Genomic DNA, 21,705 nt, shown 5'->3' on the forward strand with positions numbered 1-21,705 from the left:
CTACTGCGCACGCGCACTATTATAGGGGAGCTTTCGGTACAGAGCCCAACTGCTTACTGAGGAAAAAGGGGGTGGGGGCAGAGACCTATAAATACTTATCCAACCAATCACATTACACCATTAACTCTACACTGAGGAAAACCCTAATCCTTCGTATTTTAGCCCAAACGTAGTGTTAGGAATTAGTGAAAAACTTTGGGATTCATACACCGAGTTACTTATACATTATTCCTTTCTGTTTTCATTTTTTAAACTGACATTTCTTTCTGCTTACTTTTATTTCGAGTTCCTTATTCATATTATTACTGTTCCTGTACATTTGCGTGTTCCCACTAGGAGACGCTTACCCTATAAACGTTACAATATGATATTACAACTGAGGACAGCCCTCAGAAGAATGGGGCTGCACCCTACAGGAACTTTGAGGAAAACGGGGGTTTTGGGAGGCACTGAGAAGTTTCTCTCAGTGGTGACTGGTTGAGGGGCTGTGGGGGGATTCATATATGTTCTTCACAGGTTAGACCTTTGTCTTTCCAACAATTACATCCATCTGTTTGTATCTGAAATGTTCATAACCCGTTCGTCATGTATAACAGTTTCTGTTAACCTACTTTAACTTTTTCCTTTTTAATTAATTCAGGTTTTCTTTAAAGGGGAGGATCCTGTGACACCCCCAGCCAGGTAACACAGCCTACTAGATTAGGTTAGGTAGGTCAAGTTGCTATGATAACTTGTATTTTAGCTTTTCTACAAAGGGGGGGTCCAGCCCAGCCAGGTAATGTGGCCTACTAGGTCAGGTTAGGTTAGTATAATAACCTTAATTTGTTTTTCTATAAAGGGGGTTCCAAGGAGGTGCAGCCCCCTGGCCAGGTAACACTGCCTACTAGGTTAGGTTTGGTAGTTTAGGTTACTATAATAACCTTTACTTTAGATGTCCTTCAAAGGGGGGGTCCAGGGGGGTGAAGCCACCCGGCCAGGTAACGTGGCCTGCTAGGTTAGGTTAGGTAGGTTTCGTTATTTTAATAACCTGTATTATAGACATTTTTAAAGGGAGGTCTAGCCCCAGCCAAGTAACAGTGCCTACTAAGTTAGGTTAGGACAGGTTGGTTAGGTTTTTATGATAACCTTTACATGTTTTCTTTAGGTTGTTGTAACTGTCTGTATCTGTAACAATGCTTCTGTCACCTATGGGTTAGCACGCTTTTACAAGTTGCCACTTGGTAAAGTTCTGATGTTGTGTTGAAAGTTTCATACTTTCTTACGCACGTTGTTATATATACCTCTTTGCCTCCTTTTCTCAGTGATGTCATTTTCCCCCCACCCCACTGCTCTCGATATGTCACAAGCCTAATCTTTGTCACAGCCCTATGCATTGCACTAAATGCATATTTCATTTCAGTACAATGGCTGAGTCATGCTCCTCTAAGCCTATAGCCACCACACTTTGCCCGTCACTTATGAGAACTGTTACATTACTTATTGGGATTTTAACATATATTATTATTACAGCAATTACGATAGGTTAATTCAGCTATGTCAAGATCACAGCCTGTTAAAAAAAACTGTTTTTTCCCCCCAGTGCGGTAGTGAATGCAGACTAGATTTACAGAAAAGAGCATTCAGGTGCGACAAGACGTACCCTACTCCCCAGAAAAAGGGACGAAAGAGCTGCTGCTGTTACGTAAAACCTGATTTTCTGGATCCCATCTAGACGTTCAGACGGTGTTGAATTTTTGTTTCATATACGTGTCTAACTGGTTTAGTTATTTTGTTTCATATACGTGTCTAACTGGTTTAGTTAAAGCACTGTTTGGTCGGAACTGAGGTTGAGTGACGTAGTAATTAACAACTAGTCGAGTTTTGTGAGAGAAGTGATTGGTGTGTAAAGGCCAAGAAAAAAAAAAACTTGGCAGCCCTGGCACATCAGTGGAAATTGATGAAACAAAGTTTGGCAAGAGAAAATATAATGTAGGGAGGGTAATAGAGGGCCAATGGATATTTGGGGGTATTTGTAGAGTTGTGACATTTTTTTGGTGGGCCGGTAGAAGACAGAACCACTCAAACTTTAATAAGATTAATATTTCAGACTCTTTGAAGGCCTACGATTGCCTGGGAAACGAAGGGTACAGCCACTTAAAAGTTAATCATTCACTGAACTTTGTAGACACTGGAGCTCATAGGTGGTGGTGGGAACTAAGGGATTGTAACACTACATACGGTAGAAGGAAATATAATTTTGTAGGCTACCTATCGGTATCCTACTTTAAAATCATAATTTTTAAAAGTAAATTGTATTTTTCCTAACTATACAAGCCTGCAGTCCTTTACATTAGGAATTACTTTCAGTAAAGCTGGAAACAGCCGTTGAACTTTCGAACAAGGTGGTTAGGCTGTTAACTACCGTCTGGGAGGCAGGCGTACCACCTGCCCCGATGTAAACATTCCAATTTGCCTTTCGGCCCAGGTGTCAGATTGAGGGGTGCATGAGGTGGCCATGAAATGTACTGTAAAGGGCCTCTGGTTTGTATAGTTAGGAAAAATACAATTTACTTTAAAAAATTGTGATTTGTTCCGACACAATATACAATCCGTCGGTCCTTTATATTAGGAAGACTCACTGGTTGGTGGGAGGAATCTGAGTGAGTCTCTATGAACTGACTGGAGTTCACCACACCTTGTGTTCCCTTCCTGATCGATAGAGCAAGGAAGGGAAAAGTGGCTCTGACAAAATGATCGGGTTGTAAGAAATGCGAGATCAATTGTCAGACTTTTGGGTCCCTTTGCCTGAATGAGGAAATGTCAGTTCAGGCAAAATAGGCTAGGAAGAACTTTAAAGTCGGTGACATTAAGGCAAATAAAAGCATTGGGTTTGTCTGGTTGTCATGGTCTCCCTCCTCCCCTTGCAAGAGGAAGGAGTGGGGTTGCTTAGATAATCCTGAAGGGAAATAGAACGGAAGCATTGACCGCCAGATCCAGCATGTAACGGCACGTCCACTCCCTACATGTAGGAAGAGAGTCGAGATGAGAAGGAAGAGAGGCTAGTCACTCCACAATCATTCTCCCAATCACAACCGTACATCTTAGGTGAGATGCAACCTGTCCTGTTAGAGGAGCCAGGTAAACGACACAACTTGTTGAGCAACCACCACAAGACCCAAGGAAAAAGTGTCCATGGACTTGTGGGCAATATCCCAAAGGTAGGAGGAAGTGAAGGTGGTCTGTTGGGACCATACGCCTGCTTTCAAAAACTGTGGTACCGACAGGTTCTTCCGGAATACAAGGGACGGACCAATGCTGCGGACTTCGTGAGCTCTCACATGAAGTGTACCAGTGTCATCTTCTCCAGCAGCAGAATATGCTCTCCTTATCGTCTCACAAAGCCAGAGAGAGATTGTGTTCTTGGACACTTCTTTCTTGGTCGAGCCAGCACTAACGAAGTCGTTGACACTCGGGCGCCGGAGGTGGCAAGTCCTCTCCAGATAGCACCACAGCGCTCTTAACAGGACACAGTAGCATCTCCTCTGGATCATTACCAACAAAGTCCTCTAGGGAGGAGATTGTGAAAGACTCGAACCGAGAATCAGGCACTGAAGGATTCCGAGTCTTCACTACAAAATCCAGGAAGAAATCGAGAGTAACTGATCCCCATCCCCTCAGGTGTTTAACATCAAAGGAAAGTCTGTGAAGTTCGCCAACTCCCTTCGTTGATGCCAGGGCAAGCAAGAAGACGGTCTTGAGGGCCAGATTCCTGTCTGATGACTCGTAAAGGGTCGTACAGTGCACGAATTGGGCTCCTTAGAACAAGAGTCACATCCTATGCAGGTAGCCTGAGACCCCTGGGTGGGCAAGACCTCTCGAAGCCTCTCATCAGTACGGATATCTCAAAGGACGAGGAGATATCTCCACCTTTCAGCTGCAAGACTAGGCCAAGTGTGGTCCGATAGCCTTTTACAGCTGAAACGGAGAGAAGCTTCTCTCAGCGAAGAAAGACGAGGAAGTTCACGACCTGAAGATGGACCACTTTCCCTGGTATACCGGTGCGGAGGATCGTCTGAGGTACCCGGCCATCTCCGTTGCTGTGTGACGCGAAAAGTGTCTCGCTTGCAGATGGTGGATAACCTCCAGCCGTGAAGACAGGGACTGCACTGGCAGGTGATACCGCTCGATGTGGGGTTGCCCAGAAAGTTGGGTCAGGGGGGGGATCTCTCTTGGCGCCTCGGAAAGGAGAGCTAGCAGGTCAGGATACCAGGGTGCCATCAGAATCATTCTGAGATTTGGAGTGATCATCACTTGGTTGATCACTCTGCAAATCAGACAGAATGAAGGAAAAGGTGTAGACGTCGAGACTCTCCCATGGGTGCTGGAACGCATTCTCCGCAGCAGCCCATGGGTCCGGCACGACTGAGCAGAAGACCTGAAGTTTTCTGTTGTGCCGTGTGGCAAACAGACCGATGACTGGACGGCCCCACAGCTTGATTCAACAACCTTCCCATGATTTCCGGGTGAAGGGACCATTCTGTTCCGATCACCTGATTCTGGCAGCTGAGCTTATCTGCCACAACATTCCTCTTGCCTGGAATGTACCTGGCTGACAGCTCTACCGAGTGAGCCAGAGCCAACTTGTGCACCTGCATCGCCAACTGGTGGAGCAGGAGGGATACTAGACCCCCTGCTTGTTGACGTATGCCACTACCTTGGTATTGTCGCTCATCAGTACCACGGGGTGTCCCATCACTCAATCCTGGAACTCTTGGAGAGCCAGGAAGGCTGCCTTGAGCTCCAGGATGTTGATGTGAAGGTGCTTGTCGTCTCGGTGCCACACTCCCGAAGTCAGCAACTCCAGGTGTGCGCCCCATCCCTCGGTCGATGCGTCCAAGAACAGAAGCATGCCCGGAGGGGGAGTATGTAGGCATACTCCTATTAAGAGGTTCCTGTCGTCCATCCACCAGTCTAGGTCCTCTTTCACCTCCTCGGAAAGAGGGATCAGAAAGGACTGGGACCAATACTCCTTTGAAACAGGGATGAGAAAGGACTGGGACCAATACTCCTTTAGTCTCCATTGTGGAGACCGAAGGTGAAGATGCCCATGAGGGACCAGCTTCTCAAACGGCGACAGGTGACCGATGACGACTTGTCACTGCCGAGCTGGCTGTTCCTGTCGAGACAGAAACAGTTGTGCCACCTTCTTGAACTTGCTGATACAAGAGTCCGAGGGAAAGACTTTCACTGTTACCGTATCTATCATCATGCCCAGGTACTTTATCCTCTGCTTGGGGATGAGATCTGACTTCTCTAGGTTTACTATGGTCCCAAGGTCACAGCAAAACTTGAGGAGCCGATCCCTGTCCTGTAGTAACTGCGAGTGAGAACTCACCAGGACCAGCCAGTCATCGAGATACCTCAGTAGCTGTATCCCGTGCGAATGGACCCAAGCTGACACAAGAGAAAACACTCTCGTAAACACCTGGGGAGTGGTCGAGAGCCCGAAACAGAGTGCCCTGAGTTGGAAGATGGACTCCCCGAGGATAAAGCGGAGGTACTTGCGAGAGGACAGATGAATGAGGATTTGGAAACACGCATCCTTCAAGTCCATCGTAAGCATGAAGTTGTTCTCCCTGATGGAGAGGCAAGCACGGATCGCGCCGTCTCCATCGTGAACCAAGTCTGGCAAATGAAATGGTTCAGGGGAGAGAGGTCTATGACTTGTCTACAAACCCCCGTGGCTTTTTCTTTGAGAAAGATTCAGCTGTAAAAGCCTGGGGACCGATCCAACATGTTTTCCACAGCACCCTTGCTCGGCATGGTTTGCACTTCTTGCATTAGTCCAACATCTTTTGGAGATCCCTGAACGTAGGTGCAGAGACGGACCAGAGAGATGGTGAGGGGTGGCTGAGACTCGAAGAATAGTAGATATCTCTCCTAAAGGACATCCACTATCCAGGTCTCAGCTTCATATCGCTGACATGTTGCCCAATGGAACCACAGGCACCACCCCCCCTCCTTTGGCAGCAGTTGGGGGGGAACACCCCCCTAGCGTTTCCCCTTCTTCTTCCTCCCCTTGCCCCATTTACCAGATTGGAAAGTGGGCTGAAGGGGGCACGAAGACCCACCCTTTCCAGAGGAAGAAGAAGGCTGGCTATTCCCATGGAATCCCTTTGAAGACTGGGACTTCTTAGGGGCCGAGGAAGAGCTAGCCTGACCCGAAGGCCTGGCCACAGTGGAATGCAAAGACCCGGAGGTCTTGGCCACTGCCTGGTGGACAAGGCAATCGCTGTCATCGGCCTGACGCTTGTCCACTGCAGCCTCTGCCAACTCTCTAGGGAAGAGAGAGGTAAAACTCAGCAATGGTCCGTTCCGCAGGGTCATTGCCAACTCAGGCCCCACAGACCTGGCGAAGCAAGAAAGAACAGCGTCTCTCCACTTAAGGACCAGGTTGGCCCACAGGTTTGCCATCTGGTGGGCGAGGTAGGAGATGGCTCTGCCTCCGGACTGGCACAGTCTCCCGAAAGTGGAGTCCTCCCCAGGTATGACAGCACCCGAGGAAGCAGCCACTTTGGATACTGTGAAAGACCACAGATCCAACCAGGACACCACCTGGAAAGCTGCCATAGCGGTGGCTTCCTGGGTTGCTGCCTCTTGCTGCGAGAGAGAAATACTCTCTGCAGTAAGTTGCTGCAACGAGATCTGGGTCAACCTGTTCAGGCAGCAATGACCCTTCTGAGCATGTCGAAACACTTCCGTCGAGTCAAAGGAGGGGGAAGCAGCCTGCCTGAGCGGTTCAATCGCATGGAATTGTCTTGCCCAGACACAAGACCATTCATTTGATCGAGGACCCCCTCGGCAAGCATGGACCATGGCAGCGCCCCCCGAAACCTTGGGTTCCTTTTTTGGTCCCCAAAAAGATTCGAGGCACAAAGGACGATCCACAGATGAGGCCATGTCCCTTCCCCGAGGTCACTGTGCGGACGAATCAGCGCAGTAACCTCAGCAAAAGTCCTCTGTATCTCGGAGGTGTCCGCGTCCTGGGGAAGAGGACCCTCGAGTCCTTCCAGGGTGCACTCCAACTGATCTACTCTCCCAGCAGGAGGGAGAACCTCGGCAGACCCCTGTGACCCTTCCTGCACTGCGCGGGCATACAATCTAGTCAATCCGAGAACCAAGCCAGAAACGTAAGCCCCCGAGGTTGAACTCTAGGGAAGCTCTTTGTTGGGTGAGTCGGTAGAGCTGCGGACTGTCACTCGATGGGCCGGAGTTCAATTCCCCGGCCGGCTGATGAAGAGTTAGAGGAATTTATTTCTGGTGACAGAAATTCATTTCTCGATATAATGTAGTTCAGGTTCCACAATAAGCTGTAGGTACCGTTGCTAAGTAACCAATTGGTTCTTAGCCACGTAAAATAAGTCTAATCCTTCGGGCCAGCCCTGGGAGAGCTGTTAATCAGCTCAGTGGTCTGGTAAAACTTAGGTATATTTAACTTTTCGAACTCTGGGGAGACAACTCACCAGAGTTCCTCCTGTCCGACTCGCACCTCCTAGGGGGAGCCGAGGAGGTTGAGGGGACAGGTGAGAAGGATCAGGCACTCCCACTGGTCTTGCTGGTGGAACCAGCAGGAGCAGCAGGCCAGGAGAATTCACCAACCCGCGATGATGACAGCAACCCGGGGTCGAGGAAAACGCTTTCGCCTCGGCAAAGCGTTGTCCCGAGGAGAGCAAAGCGGTTCATGCGAGTCGAGCAAGACCCTTGGCTTCGTCGAGCCAGGATGGCTGCATGAACATGGGCTGGGACTGGGCGAAGTCGAGCACGCAGCTGGCTGGTAAGAACTTGCACTGTCCTCTAGAAGTGCCCCAGACTTCTTCGAGGCCGAAACCTCTCGTGAGACCGGCACACCTTCCCGGGAACCTTGCTTGACACTCAAAGAGGTGCTAGCAGAAAGAGTCAGAGCACCTGCTTGCCCTGACTCTTTCTCCCGTCCTGTGCCCGAGTCGGCATGGAGAGAGGTCGCTTCGATACCAGACCGAGGTACCTGTGTCTCCTTAGAAACATCACAATTTTTTAAAGTAAATTGTATTTTTCCCTACTATACTATACAAACCTGAGGTCCTTTACATTAGGAATTACTTATGGCGAAGCTGGACACAGCTGTTAAACTCTTGAACAAGGTGGTCAGGTAATAACTACCATCAAGTAGGCAGGAATACCAGCCTGCACGGATGTAAACATTCCAGTTTGCCTTCGGTTCAGGTTCAGATTGAGGGGTGGCATGAGGCGGGCATACAATGTAGTGTAAAGGGCCTCAGGATTGTACAGTTAGGAAAAATACAATTTACTTTCAAATGTTGTGATTTGTTCCGACAAGATATACAAACCATCGGTCCTTTACATTAGGAAGAAGGAAGACTCACTGGTTGGAGGGAGGAATCTGAGTGAGTCTCTTGAACCGACTGGAGTTCTGCACACCTGGGCTGCTACTCCTGGTCAAAAGAGAGAGGAGGAGTACCTTGCCTCTGACATACTGATTGGAGTGTAGGAACTGCAAGATCAAATGTCAGATACTGGACCTTTTCACTTGAGTGAGGAAATGTAACTCATATGAAATAGGCTGGGAAGAATCTTAGAATTGGAGGCTGTAGGATAACCCAAGATAGGGTTTCCCTTATTGCCAGTCTCTCCTTCCTCCCCATGCTAGAGGAAAGAACAGAATAGTGAGACCGTGAATACAGGGGTTTACTGTACTGTTGTTTCGTTGTTCAACGAAACCAATGAGTGTCGCAAAACTCAACCTGAATTCTCGGAAGGCCAAAAGGCTGCCTTGAGTTCAGGATGTTGATGAGAAGGTATTAATTGTCTCGGTCACTAACCTTCAAGACAAAATCTTCCAGGTGTGCGCCTATTCCTTGATCGGTGAATCCGGAAGTACATACATGATGTGAGGGGAATATGCAAGCATATTTGAAGGTTCCTTCAATCAAGCATTAGCCTTATATGGAGGTTCCTTCAATCAAGCATTAGCCTTATATGAAGGTTCCTTCAATCAAGCTTTAGCCTAACTGTTTCCTTATATTTCGAAGAGGTAAGAGGGATGGAGGAATGGAAGCAGACCTCCATTCTCCACCATGGGGAAGCTTCTGCAAGATGACAGGATACCAAGACGATTAGCTCCATCCGGGCTGGCATTTCCTGAATCGGGAGCACGGGAGAGGAAGTGGGATGGAAGTTTGATGAAAAGAATTGCTGAGACCCAAGGGAAATAGATACTTGTCCTGAAGGAATCCATTCCCAGGTCTCACCAATGTCACTGCCAGTACCATAGACTCGATAAGTATCATTTCATCCAGGCATCTGCAGTAGGAGAACTTCTTCCCGGTCGGTACTTCTTTCTCTCTTCCCTTCTGCCCTCCTCCCTTATGGAAACGAGGGTGGAAAGACACACAGTTATGCACACTTTCCAGAAGGAAAGAAGGGGGCTATTTGCTCCGTGATCTTCTTCTGAAGCCTGGAACTTCTTAGGAGTTGAGGGGGGCTGGCTGGAACTCGAGGTCGAGCCGAGATGACTAAGACCCAAAGGTCTTGGCCACTGTCCAAAGGACAAGGCAGTGGCCTGGTACAAACCTTGATTACCACAGTATCTGGCAAATCTCTGAAAGAGAAAGGCAGAACCAAGTAAAGGTTCGTTCCTAAGGGTCGAGGCAACTCAGGACTTACGAAACCGGACATCCGAATTAGGACAAAGTCCTTCTTCTTAGCACCACAATTGCCCACAGATTGCTGTCTAGTATAGGAAGACCCACCCCCGGACAGGACTAGTCTCCAGAAGGCAGTTTTCTTTCCAGGAATGGTTGTATCCGAGGAGAGAAAGCCTAAAAGTGAAGGATTGTGGATCCATCAAGAGACTGTCTGGAGGAAACCAGCAGGTCCCCTCCACGTTCGCTGTCTCTCGTTGCGGAAGAGAATACCCTTCATGGCAAGGAGAAGCAGAGAGAGAACCCAGTCCAGGTGAGGCAGAGTCAAAACAACCTGCAGTCGGCAAGACCCTCCAAGGCAAGAAGAACTCGTACTCTGTCAAGGCAAGGGAGAAGCTTGGTGTCTCGGCCTGAATGAACTCCTTGTCCAAAGAAAAGTATTCATCTGGTTGAGAACGCTCTCGCAAGCCAAGACCGCGGTGGCCCCTAAACTCTCGGCCCCTCGGGAACTACAAGGGTTGTGAGTGACAAATTATTCATTGGGGGCGCCGCAGTCCTGACCCGGGGATCCTCACGCTGACAAATCAGCGCGAAGCTCAAAAAAACAAGGGCGATCGCAACTTGAAGAGGAAGGCTTCTGAAGCATGAAACTCCTGTACCTCTCTCCTTGGAAGGAGACCTAGACAGATCCCAAGAAACCCTCCTCGGCTACCTGGTTGTACTACGAGACAATCAGGGGACCGACATGCCAGGCAGCCGAACTCCAGAGCATGCCAGGCAGCCGAACTCCAAAGACAAATTTGTCGGAGCTCACTGTCCGTCTCACGCCTCTCGGAACAACCGAGAAGAAAAGAGAACAGGTGAGGAGAAAGAGTACCCCTACCTGTCCTGCCAGTAAGAACAGCAGGAGACATGTACCGTGCTCGATAATCAGCAGAAGTTCGTTTGAACAGAGCCGAGAACTCGATTCAGAAAAACCGAGCGGGACTGAACTGACCCAATCACGCGAACGCGATCCACTGGGTGGTATGCAGTGGACTGGGAGGCAGGCGGGGCGAGCCGAGTTGAGCCAGTCTCGCAAATGCAACCCATGGCTGGGCGGGCAGGCAAGCCGAGTGAGCCGAGCCAAGCCGAGTAGATCACACGAACACAATCGGAACTGGACAGGGCGTCTGCCATGAACTAGCGTTAGTTTCCCGAACTTTAGACACGAGAAGAAGGTTTACAGGGGAATTCTGTGTCTGCTATCCTGCATGCTCGAACCCTAAGGATCAAGACACAAGGATGAAACCTGGCCAAGCAACCGAAGCAGCTGGCAGGCAGTATCGAGACACCTGGCGTCTCAACCTACAAGACTCAAAAAAATCAGGAGCGGCTGCTTTCAGTTTCCTAAGAAATCGAAAAGAGCCAGGCACAGAACCAGTCTTAGATGCAAACTTCTAAGACTGGCAACGAGGGCGCAGCCTCTTGAGGCTGCGCTCTCCCGGCCCCAGAAACGCAAGACCCCATGGGAGAATGCGAATCGGTTCCCGCCTGAGGACGGAAAGAACCACCAAGAGAAACTTGTCTCCTGGAAGACAGTCAGTCCTTTAGAAGTCACCCAGGACTCCTGAAGGGAATCTCTTCTCTGTTTCTTCTGGTGTTCGAACCGATAGGATTGAGACACCAGGCTGGGAACCCGGCCGAGCACTGATAGCACTAGGGTAGCGCTTGTAGTACTGGCAGGAAGAGCTGAGACACCCAGGTGCCTCGGTCCTTTCTCTCGCACTGCTCACGAACTGGGGCGGGGAGAGTACTCTCCAGACCAAATCGGGATACTCGATATTCCACGTAATATCGAGTATATATCCAAAGGGAAGAGGCAGCAGAAGACGAAATCAAAGACAAGATGAAGACAGCGGCGGCTACTTCTACAGGGTGACTTCCTTCACCTTCACTCCGACATCACCTACAGAATTGTGGACATGAAACATCATAACCTCCAGGGCAGCTAGGCAGGATCACAACAGAAGCGGCCCAGGACACCACCACCACGAGATGCAGCAGGCACGATCAGGACAGCCGATGCAGGAGCTACAGAAGCGGTTCGGAAGGCAGGAGCTACACCAACAGCCAGGAACATCACATGAAAGTCACCAGCAGCAACAGGAACGATTAGGGTGGCTGCGGCAGGAGACCAGGAAGACCGCCTAGAGACTGTCCTTGAGCCAACAGGAGCAGATGGACCACAGATATGCCAGAGGCAGTGCCAGAGCATACATGAAGGCCAGCACTAACAGTGATCGATCCACATCAGCGGGAACAGTCAGAACGATCCCGATGTGGAACTATGCCATTCCAACCAGGTAAAGTAAGCCCCCGTATTCGCGTTTTCACGGTTCGCGGACTCACAGATTCGCGGGTTTCTCTGTGGAACATATCTAGCCATCATTCGCGGAAAATTCACCCATTCGCGGTATTTTTCACTGAGAAATATTCACTAATTACTGTATTTTCATATAATTTTCATGAATAAATGCACTTTTTGTGATAAAACTATTAAAATACTCAAGTAAAAGCATTTTTACAGGGTTTTCTTGGTTTAAGCTATCAAAATGGTCAGTTCTAAGTGTTTTTAGAGGGGTTTTAAGCATTCGCGGATTTGACCTATTCGCGGGGGTGTGTGGGATGCATCCCCCGCGAATACGTGGGGTTCAATGTACTGTGGTCGATCCCAAAGCAACACTGAATGAACGTCGGGACTCCTTCATGCAAAGATATCCCAACTGAGATATCCAGCCAAATACTGCTGTGCCTGCAATGCACACTGTCAACCTGAAAGAAAAAGCAAAGATGATTACTAGAGTCAGACTCCTCTCACTCCAAGGGGAACTGCCCTTTGCAGCGGGAGGAGGCCCCTTAGATATGGTTGCCCGACCACCTGTGTCTCACCGGCCCCCACTCGACAGCAAGCGAAGAGGGCGAAGGAGAGAGATAAGAAAGAACCTACAGGGAGTGAGAAGGGAGGAGGGGAGGCCACCAAGGGCACCATGGAAGCGAAACTTACCAACGACACCTGCGACCTCCCCCCACAACTCTCTCTAGCGCAAGCGGTGAGAGCAACACTCGGCACAAGTAGAAAGGAAGTAGTCATGCCCTTGTACACAGGGAGCAGGTGCCCAAGAAGGGGAGCGAACTCTTACGACCCGATCAATGTATGGGAGCAAACATATTCCATCCCAATCTAATATCTCCAAACGTACAAGGGAACGCCTTCAGTATCTAAATAAAGGGCTACTGGAAGAGAAGCATTACCACTTGGTTACGCCCCTCTAAATACGCCCTTGGGCATCAAACCCAAGACACAGATGCAGGGGAACGACAGCTTATGCAAGGCTATCACAAATTGTGGGTTTGTATTAATAAATACCAAACACACATAATATATGCATAAAAATGCAGAAAGATCCCACCAGGATAATAAAGAGCTTAACGACAGTCAGGCAAAGAGACCCAAGAACACGTCTGCAATGCACAACGGCTGAAAGCAAACTGGAATGTTTATATCCTGGCAGGCAAGTATTCCTGCATACCTGATGGTAGTTGCTGCCTAACCACCTTGTTCAAGAGTTTAAAGGCAGTGACCAACTTCGCTATATGTAATTCCTAATGTAAAGGACCGATGGTTTGTATATCGTGTCTAAACAAACCAGGTATTACACTTTTTTTTAAGGCGGCGGCTGATGTATACCCTCCGATTCCTTATTAAGTCTGCTTGTGCTTTACAGTCTTTGAGCAAAGTGTGTGGTTTTTTTTATACATTTATTTTATCAATGCAAAACTGCTGTGGACTGATTGGCATCTTGGAAATCGGTTTTTCCTATACTTTTAGGGCTGCTGGTAAAGGAGATGAAGTTTATTTATTGCTGGCCTGTTATTCTCTATGCCTCTGCTTGTAGCCTGATAGTCATTCCTCTGTTCCTAATATATTCCTACCTAACCCCTAGCCCCCACTGTTTCGTCGCTTCCCTCACTATGTGCCTGTTAGAATGAGTACCTCCCTGTTGCTCTGCGCCAAACCCTCTGCCCACCCCCGCTTCTGTATCTCACCTTCCCCCTCGTCTGGTGGATGTGAGGAGCCCTCTACCTTCCTTCCCCAATGTTCATCCCCTTCCCTCAGCCGCTCCCTTCCCACAACGAATGGCTCCCTGCCAATTTACACATCTGTAGAACGTTTCCATAACGGAAACATGTCCTCTTTGTTTGTGTGTTCTCCCCCATCCAAAACCTTGAATTTCCAAAGTCCCCCTCAATTGTTGGACAGAGACAAGAGGTGAATAACAGTTGACCGACAACAAAAAACTGCATCTCCTTCATAACTACAGGAAAAACTCATTTCCAAAGCAAAAATATGCGCAGAGTTAACACTTAGAAATACCATAATTCCTATGTAAAGACCAATGGTTTGTATTCGTGTGGGAACAATAAACCTTTTAATCACATTACAAACATTCACCTTATAATAATTATATTAAAAGTGTCATAATTTGTTTTACCTAACAGTGCATTTTAGATTACATTACTGTGGTCAAAGAGTAGGCACAGGTATGCTGTTTCATAGGGCATTTGTCCAACTACCAGTCTCCCACTGCAAAAGGATGCAACCTTACAGCAAAGGTGAATGCCATGCAACTAGGCTAACACGGAATAGGCTCGATTAAGCTAGGCCTATAAGGATATCGTTTAAGGGCCTTTCCATAAAATTACTTTAAATAACAATGAACTTTTTAATGCTTTACAGAAGAGCCGAATGCTGCTTTCAAATCTAGCACTAAAAGGTACTAGGCTAATGCACAACTTGGCTCCCGCAAAGTCCTGGTTTCACCTTGCCTTGGCCGTCAACAGCTTCATCTAAAAGTACAGATAAATAGGCCCAAAGCTTTACAGCTCACGGTAATTACATCTCGCACGCATGGAACATTAGATACCATTTAAATGCGTCAAGTGACCGCGAAAATAACGGGAAGAGAGGACTAAATACAAAGTTGAACTCACCATCTCTGTTGACAACCTCAAGCACAGTGTTGATACCGGCAGTCCTACTTGCTCGATGCGTGGAGCCCAACAGTTGTGGAAGGCCTTTCAGCTTCTCAATTACCTGGAGCAAAAATCAGGATTAGGTTGAGTAATCAAAGTCAAAGTCCTGACAACCGATTATAACATTAAATATCAAGACTGTAACACTAGTACGATATACCTCAGTATCGCCCATGTTGTCAACTGGAGAGACAGGAGGAGACAGCTTCTATTAGTATTAGCTCTCAACTTTTGTTTCGTGAAACATTCAGGGTAATCACTTTTAGTTCATAGTGATTCTGTTAGGAAGTTCCCCTTACTTAATATTATATTTCTTTCGTATTATTCTGATCATATTTTATACGATTCATTGCTTTTTTCCTCATGTGCATGATAAAAAATTATACAAAATGGTACCTTTCTGGTTATGAGCCTTATTTTGAAGAATGGCATATTGTAATAACCATGGACAACCACTTCTTGCTTTTTATGCTGAGAATGTTGAATAACGGTACGTATGCCCTCACTACGAAAGATCATTAAATAAAAGATAATTTGATTACCGATTTGCTCCATTTAAATGGTTTGTTTGTGTTAACGTGCAATTTACATGTTTCTCTGTTCTAAAAACAGTGAAACTTGGGAGTTGCCAGAAATGAGAGAACGTGATTTCTCATTCAACAATTAACAACTTTGAATATATGAGTACCGGGTGGAATGAACATGTTGACGATTTTTACTAGAGCTCGTCGTTGGATGGAATTATGACTGCTACATATGTTGCTAGTAATGGCAGATTCATGCTTTTAGTAAGTCTGTCACTTTTTTAAAAAGCGTGTCGTTGTTGTCTAATCACTTGTGGGATTGACGCGTGATTTTGATTGAGCAGATGTTTCTTTTACAGCCTTATCAGCATCTCCTTTAATGCCTAAACGATCAGGGCTCTAACGTCATATTTCATTACTGATTCATTTTCATATAATTTGTGGAATGAATGCATCATCTGTTGCAATACAAGGTTATGCGATAACGTAGAAAGTGCGTTTTTCATGGTTTTAACTGATGCATCTTTTGTTAAGATTATCTCTTTACATGAGTACTGTAAATGATTTCGTTCCACTAAATTGACAGAAATGCAGATCACCCTAGAAACATATTCTTCGAGTTATATCTGAGAGAGGAGGACAGATCCTTTGAGAGATTAGCTGTGCAGTATAAATTTGATATTCCAGTTTAATTTGTCTTGTCTCGTCTGTTCGAAAGACGGAATTTGTTTTGTAATAAATGTAATTTTCAGTCATGCTTATGAATGATATAGCGAAGAATGTGATTTATCGTTTGTTAAGCAGCTGGTCCGTAAAAGCTATGTCCCTCTAACTCACTGTGAGATGTACATGCAGTTTTCATTACTGAACTAATGTAATTATATACCATGTTGTTTTTCTCCACATATTCAGTTGTAAAGTTTGTTCTGGTCTCGGTTCGTGTCCACGGATCCCGGGAAACGTGGGCAAAACTTGTTGGTTAAGGCCCGCAGCCCAAGTTGTTCAAGTCTTGTATATGACGGACGATTGTTGCGAAAGTTGGTGAGTTTCTATAGTTTTCATAGGCTCTTCAAAGACAGTTTTTCTTGCTAATTAACTGATTCGATAAAAATTAATGATTTGGTTACAGCTGGTAAAATGGACAAAAATTTATTAATATTCTTGCCACAGTTGTGGCTTTCGTGCGGGTGAGACGTGTCTGTGAAGTGCTCTGTGAAAAGTGCCTGACTTGCGCGATGTTCAAAGTGAATGTGAGGAAGAGGAAGGAAAAAGAGAAAATAAATACTGTAGAAAGGGATGACCAAACTATCAAACGAAGATTATCTCATAATTATCGACGCAGCACGTAAAGATGGAACACTAAATAAAATACTAGAGAAGGATGAGTCAACCCAAATCGAGAATCTAGGGAAGTTGATGAGGAAGGAACTTGCTGTGAAATGTGTGACGCATGGTTTCATTATGAATATTCAAGTATCGAGGCCAGATACACACCCATACTTCGTAGTGATAACATATTGTACATCTGTAATAATTGCAAGAGGTCTGAACAAAGAACACAAAAAAACTCATTGAAGATGAACATTGTCGATAACATTGTAAAGAAAAATCCATGGATAGGTAGCCTCATTTCTGAAAATGACGACCTGAAAATTGTAAAGGAAATGATAGCCAAAGATGACAAATATAAACACTGCATCATCAAATGTACACCACAACTACGAAAGGCTATCTATGATAGAGGTGACAAAATGTGTACACTGTATAGCCGTTGCAAAGTATTCGACTGTTACATGCCCTATTCAATGCTATAAATGTCAGGAATTTGGTCACAGCTCAGCAAATTGTAGAAATGACCAAGCTTGCTCTAGATGTGGTGAAAATCACAAATCAAATGAATGTGCTAGCTACATCTTCAAGCGTAAAAATTGTGTAAAGAAAGGTCATAGTGATACTAAACATAAGACATATGATGGCAATAAGTGCGCAATATATAAAGAATATGTGTCAAAGGTGAAAAAAAATATGGATCATGGCTTTGACTAATAACCTTCTATGCAATTTAATAAGAAGAGAGCAAAATGATAAAAAAAGAACTAAAGACTGATAGTGCATCAGTAAGGGAACGCACGCACGATCGTCAACAAGAACACTTATTCTTGATATTTTCATTATCCTAAAGACTCTCCTATCCTGCAGGAGCTATGATACTTGCGAGAAAACACTGAAAGACAATTATAAGATATAAGAAGCACCTTATTTTGAAAACGTACAAGGGCCCGCCATAGAGAGAATTATCCTTGTGGAGGTCTGTACATAAATCCAAACAAAGTAAAACAAAGTGAAGTTGTCGCATTTATTGGTTTAAAAAGCTTGAAATTTTACGGTTTAGTTTATGATTACTAGACGTGTAGACTTTACATCTTTGTGTCGGTCGGGTTCTTTTGGGACCTGAAACGTTTTTTCATTCAGAGTTTCTTGATTGTTATACACACACACACACTGTATACCTATTTTATTTGTAATGGATTGGATGGATAATGTGAGTACGCAGTTTTCGTGTCTGTGCTGCCACTTAACCTAAGTTATATAAAATTAGTATTTCAATAGTAGTATTTTCCTTTTGGCTGCTTCTATAGTTTAACGCCAAGGTTCGTCATGGAACTGCTTTCGCATCTGTATATTAATGCATGTCATTAAGTTCTTCCTAATGCGTTGGATGCTGTAGTGTTTCTTCTTTTCGGAATGAGGTACGTTTTCTAATCTCCTGTGTCGATGGTAAAGGCGATGATGACGACTGGTCATCGTTAAAGTTATTGCGCATGATGTTATTCTGTCACGATTACATTATGTATCTTATGTATCTTATAACTGGGCTTGATTGTGGGTCTGACGGCAATATTTACGTCAGCATTATGACAAGAGACTATTTTTTATGGTGGGCGTTTCACGTCTTAGGCACTTCCTGATATTTGTACTGTTTTTGCTCACATTTCTTCTCTATTTTCTTCAAAATCAATTGTCTCTGCTTACAGTAGCATTTCAGGTGAAATTTGCTCTATACCGCTTTGTATATTCCAAGGACAAAAGCATATCCTTTTTGGCACTGTTTTTTTTATCAAATTTCTATTATATTTGCCCTTGGGTGTAGAGCTTGGTACACTTTCGCTATTTTTCTTTAGTCTTTCAGTCTATGTTGCGGAGTCTTGACTTACTCCACTCCATTATTTCAGCTTTTATACGTGGTTACTGGTACTGCCCAGGTGTTAATTGTTGTGGCCATGATTCCAGAGATGAGTTTTAACTTGAGCATTGCCTTTGTTCTATGCATATATTCTTTCCTGATCTTTACCTTTGTTTCTTTGTGTTTTATTGCTTCTCTTTCTAGTATCCCCAAGTACTTGTATCTAGTTTCATCTGTGTCCTTGATGAAGTTTACATTCTGTTGTTGTATCCTCTTCGTCCTTGTTACTTCTTTGCCTTTGTATGTTGGCTAGGACACACTTTTCTATTCCAGACTCCAACTTGATGTCGCCTGATTCAGTCCTTACAGCCTACATTAATGTGTCTATTTCTTTGGTTCCTCTTCTGAACAGCTTGATGTCATCCATGAACATCAGATGTTAATTCTGCTGCCCCTGAACTTAAACTGGTACTAAACCTCCATCTTCTATAGTACCCTCGTTTTGGGAATCATAGCTACTACGAAGAGTAGTGGAGATAGGGAGTCCTTTAGAATATTCTTCTCGTGATGCTGGCCTCTAGTAGCCTTATTCCAGAACTTGTAAGTATTGTTTTCCATTTGAGCTTATTATTCCTAAAGAAGCTGGTGGTGTTCTGCAGCCAGTCATAGAGTTACCCCAAGGTCATGCCAACCGCATGACCAGTCGTCCCTTAAAACCACATTTCCGTCCACATGTCGTATTAAAACTGGTCAAATCCACGGAATAAAATTACGGGGTGTTCTATGAGCAAGAGCCCGTGCTAGCATAAAGACAGCTTAATCTCAAACAACAACATGAATAAAATTAGTTGTCTCTAGACCCTTGTGTGTATCTGTCCTTACAGTATCACGTCTTTCCATGCCACACTGAGGTTGATTTTCCTTCTCTTGCTGTTTATTACCATATTGCCTACTATGTCAGTCGTACTTTCGTGCCTCTGCACTTTTTCTTGTGCATCCTTCCTACTGTTGGGGGGAAGGTGCTTGTCTCCTCCAGATAGACTGATTGATACAAAGGGGAAATTCAGGGAAATAAAAGAACCTTTTGTGATAGAAAAAGACAATCCGATGAACATCCTTTTTCAAGAAAGAGTAGAGGCTGACAGGAAAGCAGAACAATATATATTGCACAAAAGAAATTAAATGGAAAGAAAACGGGCGCTAGAAATACGGTTCCCAAAGCACCAAACAGTGTCAAAAGGTTTAATAAACAAGGTATCCAAATTAACAGTAAATAAATCCCCATAGGAAAGGGTCCACCTTACCGAGCTTCATAGGATACCTATTAAAACAAGAATTAACCTTAAAAATAAGTTCCGAAGTACGTCACGATGAGGAATATAAAGCATCGAGAGTTTTGAAAGGCTTCCTACATAAAAGCTCCCGAGGTCATAAATAGACGTCGGACTATGGAAAATATAGATCAATGGAGTCGAGAAAAATAAGTTTATTAGGGAAAGTTACTCTGAACACACGGCATGCACATTATTCAGTAAAATGTCACAAGAACGAAAAGAAAAAAGGTACAAGCTGAAATTTAAGTAGAATCTCTTTTCAATAAAATCTGTGCAACACAAAGAAGAGTTTTTTTTAAGAAGCACATAAATTTCAGACGGTTGGTCTAGTTACTTGCGCTTCTAAAGTACAATATGACGTCTGACGTTTTGGAAAGTTTACACATATCTATTCCATTGCAATATAAATACTGTCAGTAAATAAGAATAAGCGATTCAGGCCATAACATGCGAATTCAGTTCAGCCATAAATGTAATGTCCAGACTCCAGAGCACGGACCAATCATTCTGAATTTATTTAGCGAGCTGAATGAACTTACGTCGTCTTTTCTGCATCAAAACTTGTTGGATTATGCAAGTAAGTTTTCATTACTCCTTAGTGATTTCGTGTGGCATTCAGCTCACGAGTAAAGCGGCAATGAATAGGGGAAAAAGAAAGAGTATTCCACGGTGAATATCCTACTTTGGCTGTCTACGAGAGGGGAGTATTACTTATGCATTACTGCTGTTTACTATTTTCATGACTCCAGATATCATGTATGCTCTTAAAAGTATTATCATATTGATATGTCTGTTGGCGAAAGTAAGATATATTATTCTAAAGTATTCGTTTTTGTATCTCCAGAGTGAATAAATTTACCCAGAGGAAACAATCATGGTGGTAAGAGTGAAGACTCCTATGTCCGTCAGCTGGTAAGCCAAAGATCGGCCCCTTTGTTTGCGCGGGAAAGATTGCCAATCCATGTCCCAACCAGACTAAGTCCTGGTCCCAACCAACGACAATGTAACTCAAATCCGTAGAATAGAAGCACGATGATTACTGCTAATAAAGTTACATCATATATTATTTCATTACTCACTATATCTTTAATTACTGTTTTATAACAATATTGTATTCATGAGATTTAGCGTAGGCTATGAATATAGCTAAAACTATGGCTACCTTTAATTGTTATGAAAAAAACATAACAGTCTATTTCATAAGATTATTTGCTAATTGGATAATATATCACTTTGGTTGAAAGCATACTGGATATTAACTGATATATAAAAATTACCTCTTTTCGACAGAAATAGTTCGGCCAGTGTGAAACTATACGCAACTTTTGGTGCCATGACTGGTTGCCTGGCATCAGAAAATGCCGTGAAAACGCTCTGGGAACATCGTATTTAAATCTGGTTTGTGTTCTAACCGGGTTCTGACGTATCAAATTTTCCCACCATGAACGTTAAGAAACTTTTCATAAGATATCTAGGCACAAGAGACAAATTTTCTTTAATAATTATGCAGGTTGAAACTTTATAATATACATATATAATTGCTCTTGGCCTTTATTCCAGCTAATTTCAATGTAATTCCTTATTTTTTAAAAGAAGCTGTACATGAATGGCAGTAAGCATGGCAATCAGTTAATTAGTTCCTATATTTCGTTTTCTTTGTACATCGAGATAAAATATAGTTTCATTAGTGTAAAGCTATAAAACTTTATAACAAAGCCGTCCGGTGCGGCTGAATTACTCATTCCTAAAAATGATGTCATCAGTGATTGGGCCCTAGTTTTGTGTAAAAGCTCGACTTACATATTTAACTACAACAGTAAAGGTCAATCATGATAGGATATGCAGCATTTTAACATTTCGTCTTTAATTATAATCATATAAATCATTAAAAAGGTCTGTTGAATGCT

General features: G+C 44.6%; 1 protein-coding gene across 1 annotated transcript in view; it reads right to left on the minus strand.

Annotated features, from left to right (window-relative positions):
• Positions 1 to 15,200, minus strand: part of LOC136843979 (stalled ribosome sensor GCN1) — a 194,685-nt gene extending 179,485 nt beyond the window's left edge. Inside the window, exons 1-2 of the mRNA XM_067112996.1 lie at positions 14,917 to 15,200; positions 14,715 to 14,817 (exon numbers count right to left, since the gene is read on the minus strand). Coding sequence (XP_066969097.1) covers positions 14,715 to 14,817; positions 14,917 to 14,931 — 118 coding nt within the window. The 5' untranslated portion in view covers positions 14,932 to 15,200. The remainder of the gene's footprint in view (positions 1 to 14,714; positions 14,818 to 14,916) is intronic.
• Positions 15,201 to 21,705: the final 6,505 nt, after the last annotated feature.

This window comes from Macrobrachium rosenbergii, chromosome 12, assembly GCF_040412425.1.
Source record: "Macrobrachium rosenbergii isolate ZJJX-2024 chromosome 12, ASM4041242v1, whole genome shotgun sequence".
NCBI classification, from domain to species: Eukaryota; Metazoa; Arthropoda; class Malacostraca; order Decapoda; family Palaemonidae; genus Macrobrachium; species Macrobrachium rosenbergii.